General features: G+C 41.5%; 1 protein-coding gene across 1 annotated transcript in view; it reads left to right on the forward strand.

The window, feature by feature from the left end:
* LOC135462985 (uncharacterized) overlaps positions 1-7,805 on the forward strand; it is a 131,484-nt gene extending 123,679 nt beyond the window's left edge. Inside the window, 7 exon segments of the mRNA XM_064740310.1 lie at positions 1,301-1,448; positions 2,904-2,977; positions 3,556-3,666; positions 4,603-4,770; positions 5,636-5,776; positions 5,975-6,056; positions 7,052-7,805. Of these exon segments, the coding sequence (XP_064596380.1) occupies positions 1,301-1,448; positions 2,904-2,977; positions 3,556-3,666; positions 4,603-4,770; positions 5,636-5,776; positions 5,975-6,056; positions 7,052-7,204 (877 nt within the window). The 3' untranslated portion in view covers positions 7,205-7,805.
* Positions 7,806-8,328: the final 523 nt, after the last annotated feature.

The raw sequence follows: 8,328 nt of genomic DNA on the forward strand, positions 1-8,328 counted from the left end.
CTCGATATCTAAGCATATGCAGGTTCCAGCGAAGACATATATACATGTAACTGGGTACAGCAGGTACGGTATAGATCATAAGATATATGTGTGTGGCCATCGACAATGAGATATACATGTATATCTGTGTGGTCATCGACAATGACGTATATTTGTGTGGTCATCAACAATGAGATATATCTGTGTGATCATCAACAATGAGATATGTCTGTGTCGTCATCGACCATGAGATGGTGGGTGGAAATCGGGCAAAGCCCGGGGAAACCCATGGCCATCCGCAGGTTGCTGGAAGACCTTTCCACGTACGGCCGGAAAGGAAGGCAGCATGAGCTGGACTTGAACTCACAACGACCGCATTGGTGAGAGCCTCCGGGGTCAGTACGCTGCGTTAGCGCGCTAACGCGCTGGCCAACTGAGCCACGGAGGCTCCCTGTGTGGTCATCGACAATGAGATATATCTCTGTGATCATCGACAGTGACATATATGTGTGTGGTCATCGACAATAAGATATATCTGTGTGGTCATCGACAATAAGATATACCTGTGTGGTCATCGACAATAAGATATACCTGTGTGGTCATCGACAGTGAGATATATATGTGTGTGGTCATCGACAATAAGATATACCTGTGTGGTCATCGACAGTGAGATATATATGTGTGTGGTCATCGACAATAAGATATATCTGTGTGGTCATCGACAATAAGATATACCTGTGTGGTCATCGACAGTGAGATATATATCTCTGTGGTCATCGACAATAAGATATACCTGTGTGGTCATCGACAGTGAGATATATATGTGTGTGGTCATCGACAATAAGATATATCTGTGTGGTCATCGACAATAAGATATACCTGTGTGGTCATCGACAGTGAGATATATATCTGTGTGGTCATCGACAATAAGATATACCTGTGTGGTCATCGACAGTGAGATATATATCTGTGTGGTCATCGACAATAAAATATATCTGTGTGGTCATCGACAATGAGATATATCTGTGTTGGCATAGATAATGAGTTTTATCTGTGAAAACCTAGGTTTATTTGTTTATTCGATTCCTGTTTTATGCCGTATTTAAGGATATTTCACGTATATTACGGCAGCCAGCATTATGGTAGGCGGAAACCGGGCAGAACCCAGATGAAACCTACAGCCATCTGCAGGATGTAGCCAAACCTTCCCACGATAAAATCTGTTGACATTTTTTATGGCTAAACTCTATAGAAAAGATGATTTGTATATGTATGATAAATATTTACAGAATATATAAGATTCTATGATTTACATTTCCAGGGCTGGATGGTTAGATCTAACTGTTGCCTTGGACACGATAGGTTACCTGAGTCAGGAAGAGAGTTACGTCCCCTGGGTGGCCGCAGACCGAGAACTCTCTAATGTTGACCTGATGCTCTCCAAGTCTGCGTCTTATGGCGCGTTTTCGGTAAGTCGACATTATATTGAATTGAGCCAGTAAACACCAGCAACACCTTGCTAATCAAAACAAGTTAAAGGTTTGTCTACATGAAGATTTATTTACGTTTAAGGAACAGGACGACCACGCTTGTTTATTGCCGGTATCAGACGTACAGTTGAGGGACTCTCCAAATACTCACGCTGTTTTTAAATGCAACAGTCTGCGCTGTCAATGCACATTAGCATACATGTGGCATCCGAAAATGTTGACGGCACACGGTTTCTGAGATTCCCCGTTTTCACCGTCTGTGAACCGCAATTCAACGCTTTTTAAAAACCACTCGAATGCCACCAATCTGGTGTCTGGTAAGTCGCATGGAGAAAAGCATATTAGTAACTTGTCAAAAGTTGGTGGTTTTTACCTCGGATCCGCTTTTTTCGCCTATAAAACAGACCTCCATCGTATAAGTGAAACGTTGTTGAGTATGGCGTTAAACGACAGTCAAGAATAAAACAAAGACGGACGAAGAAATCGATCAGAGTAGAGAATAAACCAGCTTATTGATCATTAAAAAATAGTCAGCTGCAACGTGGGAACTGAATTTGAACCAGTAACCCCCTTGGTCGCTTGCCGAGTCTAACCATCTATCTTGTAAACAGCTATTATACAGAGCAGCATGTCGTGTGTAATATCATAGATGGCGCCTCTTGTAGTATGAGATCCTTACATATTAATGGGAAAGAAGTAATCGTCCGTTACTTTTGAATCACAATCTGTTCGGTTAAGGTCTGTAACGCTGGTCATTTTCGAACTGTATCTTATACCGCATAAGCTGGGGCTAGGGCCCTTTATGAACAGTTGCAATCAAAGCGCGACTGACATACCTCGTGTAATTGCTATCTGACCTGGAACTCATTCATGGACTACCAATTTAAACTTTAAAAATGGAATTCATGACTGGAGTGTCAACTGTCTGCCCGACATCATTGAAAACTGATCACCGCTTCTCTCTTGTGTGTTACCGGCTTTATTTCCTATTTGCATGATTTCTTACAAACCGTTGTCTTTGGGGGCTGTTGTTAAACGTTGTTTTGGAAATGGATCTTGCGATTATCGACTTAGAACGCCCTTTACCGACTACGAGTGATATACGAATATCGGACATGACGCTTATATTTGGTTTAAGCATTCCGCGAAAGACGATAGCCAGACTCCAGTTAAGGTAGTGGTTTCCAGCGCATATGACAGATCCCTGTCTATGAATCTCCCTGAAAGCAGGGTCCATTCCCTACATACCTCTGGCGAATGCATGAGAAAACGGAGGCCGGCCCATTACCTACATACCTCTGACGAATGCATGAGAAAACGGAGGCGGGCCCATTACCTACATACCTCTGGTGAATGCATGAGGAAACGGAGGCCGGCCCATTACTTACATTCTTGAGGCTACTCTACTACACTTCATGTTTCTGTTGTTCTCAGAGCTTTATGAAGAACATGTCCCAAGCGGCGTATTCTAAACTCGACTGGCAGGTCGATGGCGATCATCTCAATGCGTGAGTATGAACCGACAAATTATTATTCAAAGTGGCTTTTTTCTAATTATGGTGCACGTGGAAAATTAACTTACCGAATTCTTTGGTAAGATGTTATTGTTAGTGAAAAAGACAATTTGTGCTTAAAGGGGGAACAGACCGGTGATTCTGCTAACGTTTCCGTATGCTCATACTTCCAAAATTGCACGTTTTTGCCATGAATTCAAATACTCCTTCCTTTTATTGCTGAGTTCGATTACATTTTCAATCATGTGGTTTACACACAACAGAAGCACTGTCTATGTCAAGCTTGGCAACTTCATAGAAGTTATTAACTGAATCACATTACTAAAGCCTTCGATGTTCACATTTCATAATGAACTTTCAGGGAAGCGACGCGATCAAACTGTGAGAAGGTGGAAGGAATCGGTTCGGTGCCGTGGTTTGCGATGAACCCTGTACATTTTTCTCACTCATTTAGTAATATCGGCCATCGAATAAGTGATATAGTCTCGAGTATAGGCCCACAATGTTTAGGTTTCCTTTCAACACACGTCTCAAACTAAATGGAGTAAATTTTGGATGTATATTTGTTACAGCTATATACGTGAGATAGTGTTTGGTTTGGCGTGTGACTACGGCGTGGAGGATTGTGTGCGGAACGCCACGGAATTGTTCACGGGGTGGATGAATGATCCGTCTGGCCAGCCGTAAGTTACAACATCAATAATAACACAATGATCCGTCTGGCCAGCCGTAAGTTACAACATCAATAATGACACAATGATCCGTCTGGCCAGCCGTAAGTTACAACATCAATAATAACACAATGATCCGTCTGGCCAGCCGTAAGTTACAACATCAATAATAACACAATGATCCGTCTGGCCAGCCGTAAGTTACAACATCAATAATAACACAATGATCCGTCTGGCCAGCCGTAAGTTACAACATCAATAATAACACAATGATCCGTCTGGCCAGCCGTAAGTTACAACATCAATAATAACACAATGATTTGTCTGGCCAGCCGTAAGTTACAACATCAATAATAACACAATGATCCGTCTGGGCAGCCGTAAGTTACAACATCAATAATAACACAATGATCCATCTGGCCAGCCGTAAGTTACAACATCAATAATAACACAATGATCCGTCTGGCCAGCCGTAAGTTACAACATCAATAATAACACAATGATCCGTCTGGCCAGCCGTAAGTTACAACATCAATAATAACACAATGATCCGTCTGGCCAGCCGTAAGTTACAACATCAATAATAACACAATGATTTGTCTGGCCAGTCGTAAGTTACAACATCAATAATAACACAATGATCCGTCTGGCCAGCCGTAAGTTACAATATCAATACTAAGATTGTTGTCCATCTGGCCAGCCGTAAGTTACAACATCAGTAACGACATAATGATCTGTCTGGCCAGCAGTACATTACAATGATCCTTCTGGTTAGTCGTAAGTTACAACATTCCACAGTAGGAACAAAATATGACCTATATATAACGCAATGATCACTTGTCAACACTTTCACGATCTTTAACTAACTTCCAGATCCACCCCGATGTAACATATTAGGCTAGGGCTATCGTTCCAAAGAACGTAACTGTCTTGTCTTTCTGTCCCCAGGGTTAAGGCGGACCTCAAATCCTTCGTATACTGCACGGCCATCCGCGAGGGTGGGATCATGGAGTGGAACTTTGCTTACAGCCAGTACAAGCAGTCCGGGGTAGCGTCCGAGAAGGCGCGACTCCTGTCTGCCATGGGATGTTCCTCCGACATTTGGATCCTTAACAGGTAAGGCTTCTAAATTCAGAGTCTTAACAACTCCCTCTGCTTGCCTGGACCCTTGGGCGGCCTAATGGTTAGAGTGTCCGCCAAGGTGCGATATTACAATGGCGGCTGTACTTTGGCGGTATGACACAGTCCGGGATGACCTCGGAGAAGGCGCGTCTCCTGTCTCCCACGGGATGCTCCTCTGACGCCTGGGTCGAACTGAAAGACTTACAGAAGGCACAGTAAAAACAGAGCAACGATGACAGTGCCAGTATTGGCAAACGGTCACACGTAACGGGTGAAATACGGTTTCTTGCCAATTTACCTCAGTTTCTAACTGTTCATATAAATCCTTAAATGGCAGCAAATTACACCCCCTCGCACCCCCCCCCCCCCCCAAAGCAGAATGGCTTAAGCAGAATTAAATGAACAAAATGCAGTGATGTCCATTGCAATTGATTAGACGTCACTGGTCTAATAAGTACACTGACTAGCCGGTCTCAATGGCAAGCAGCACCAAATTTGCTTATTATTAGCATGATATAATCAAACGCCTACAAAGTGTGATCTACTTACTATGTATGGCTGCTAAATGTCATACTTAACGATGTTCTACTTATGTGTGATGTCAGTATTATGTGAGCCCGGGGAAAACCACCCACCTTTTGGCTCTTTACTGACGCACTATTAAATAGTTGATATATGCACACCGTATTTCGTGCAAGACAAGTGGGCATTAGACTAGACAAACCACAACACTAGCGGCATCGACTGCATGCTGTCCAAGATGGACGAACAGTGGGTAAGGCTTTGAAAAAGTAATGACACATTTTTGCTTGTCAAAACACACGTATAAATACATGCGTATCACTGTTCTAATTCTTAGATATTTGGAGCGCGCCTTAGACCAGTCAGAGATCCGGAGACAAGACGCAGTCAGCACCATCATCTATGTTTCAAGAAATCCCATTGGTCGACTGATGGTATGGGACTTCTTCGTTGGGAAATGGGATGTACTTTTAGAAAGGTGAGTGGTAATCTGCCGTTTAAATCCTTTAACAGTCGTGTTTAGAGTACAAGTTTATGAAGTTTAGTTTATAGACGATAGCTAGCCATATTTCACAGGAAATAGTATGAATCTAGGCGTCACTTGTATGCCATCGACGTTCCAGGGCATTAATCACAAGGCCAAACCGCTCATGGATATTTTTATTTCATTCCACAGCTACGGAGGAGGCTCTTTCAGTTTCTCTCGCCTGATTGGGGCCGTCACGCAATCTTTCAACACAGCGGAGGAGTTAGAAAAGGTAGGACAACTTTCTCTCTATTGTACGGTATACGTTTCTTCATTGTAATAAAATGTTAGAGAGTGGGGCCTATCAGGCCTCAGATCTAAGCGACAATCTTACCGCTTAGTGCTGTAACTCAGCCCCAAACGTTCCACGGCAAATAAGATTTGGTGCTTACCTTACCCAGACTGTGGGAAAGCAGCCATAAAAATCTTCACATCGGTTGACCGTCAAAATCTGGACCTTTTTATGCCGCCAGCTGGGAGGGGTGTCTAGCAACGCCAAGGGAGTGTCGCTCGCAACTACATCACCATCTGTATTCTTGGGTCGTCTCGCCAAGAATTTCAAACTATCATCATCGAAACTCCTGCATGTCCAAAGTTTAGACAGTTTCCATCATTTTGATACCAAGCATGCACCTGTCCACCAAAAATGGTGAAAATCGAAAGTTCTAATACTGCATTGATTCCTGTCACACTGGGAATGGCGCGTCACTTCTAACCACGGGGCTCACGAGTGGCGCTTTCAATCCAGGCCAATCGCATTCTCGCGAGCTCTCCTATAAACGAGACTATAAGATAGCTCATGATCGCAGTTTCGAGCCATTGACGCGTGAATATTCGACAGTAAAAATTCAAAATCCTGGGTTCTACATGTAAATAGCCTTACAACCGTAATAAATGTCAATTTATCGTCCAGTTTGGCGTGACTAGTTCTCAGTTCGTTTTTGGCTTCCTTCGGTATAGTCTCAGATCCGACATTGTCCAGTGTTTCAGACAAATATTCACAAATTGTGACACATGGTTAAATGTTGCAAAAGTAGACAGATTTTACCTCCAGTTTAAGAGAGGTATAAGTAATACGGGGAGACAACCTCCATCTTTTCTTTCATCGTCATATGACTGAAAAATTGTTAAGTACGACGTTAAACACCAAGAACTCACTCACTCACTCCATATTTTCTTTTAAAAACCAATGGCAGCTTCATGTATATACGTCAACTATCTTTGCAGTTGGAGAAATTCATGGCCGACCATCCAAATCAAGGTTCCGGGGCACGTGCGTTTCAACAGGCCGTGGAAAAGACCAAGTCAAACATTGACTGGATGAACAAGAACTTTGACCTCATCACCGATTGGCTAGATTCTCGTGGGTTTCGGTCATAAAAGCTTTACAAACACACATACAATCAAAGGAAGGAAAGTAACGCCATATGGAAATTAGTGATATGTTCCGGAAATCTCCTGAAATAAAGCCAAGGTCCTCGTTACCGTGTTTTGAAATTTTTATCTGGGTCATTGAGGCTTTTTTTCAGATTTAGCTTTTCTATGATTTTAAAGAAATTCATAATTATTTCATAGAGGCAAACAGTTTCACATCATTTATTGCTTCTAGATTTGACATTTGTTAATACATGTACGTTGTAAATGCTTTCAGCTTTCACAAACCCTTGTGCTATTATACTGTTCTAAGTTGTTAGTTTCTTTTGGATACAGTCCGACATGATTATCGTGTGATTATGTTATTATGTCATTTAAAGAACATTTCAGAACATTCCATTAGATTCATTCCATCTACAAGTGACATAATCCTGTTTTTTTGTGAAGTGAAGAGTGGTATATCCATCAATATTCAGTGACTGCTATCGCATGTCGAAACATGTATATTTCATCACACAGACAAACTACTGTAAATAGGCCTATATCACTCTATTACGCCTTCAAAATTAATACCATATAAATATATATATATATATATATATATATATATATATATATATATATATATATATATATATATAGCATATTAGACCAATCAGAATGGTGCTGTGCAGCTTCTGCTGACCAAGCGCGAGACGATAAAGGTCGGACAACCTATTTGATTAGTCAGATTAGCAGATTTGTAACTTTCTTCAGTGAAAAAAAAATCAATACGGAGACGAATACTTGTAAGATTACTTTGAATATGTAGCTACCAAGTCTTGTCACGCGCGTGCGTTTGATATAGTTACCAAGGCAACCATAGCTGCTCTTTGATGATCATTTTCTCACTATGTACTAAAAAAATATTTAGATCCTATATACCCGATACAGAATGGTGTATGTAACTGTATATAACCTGTGATGATAAGGCGTCCTAGCTTGTAATATAGTCTACGATATGTTAAGTTCTCCTATTGTATGGTTCACGTAATGCGATTTTTGTTATTTTCTGTTTGTTTTGTAGTAAATCTATAAATATACACCCTATTTAGTAAAATGTAGAAATTAGAATGTTTACATTTTTACTG

The sequence above is a fragment of the Liolophura sinensis genome, chromosome 2 (assembly GCF_032854445.1).
Source record: "Liolophura sinensis isolate JHLJ2023 chromosome 2, CUHK_Ljap_v2, whole genome shotgun sequence".
NCBI classification, from domain to species: domain Eukaryota; kingdom Metazoa; phylum Mollusca; class Polyplacophora; order Chitonida; family Chitonidae; genus Liolophura; species Liolophura sinensis.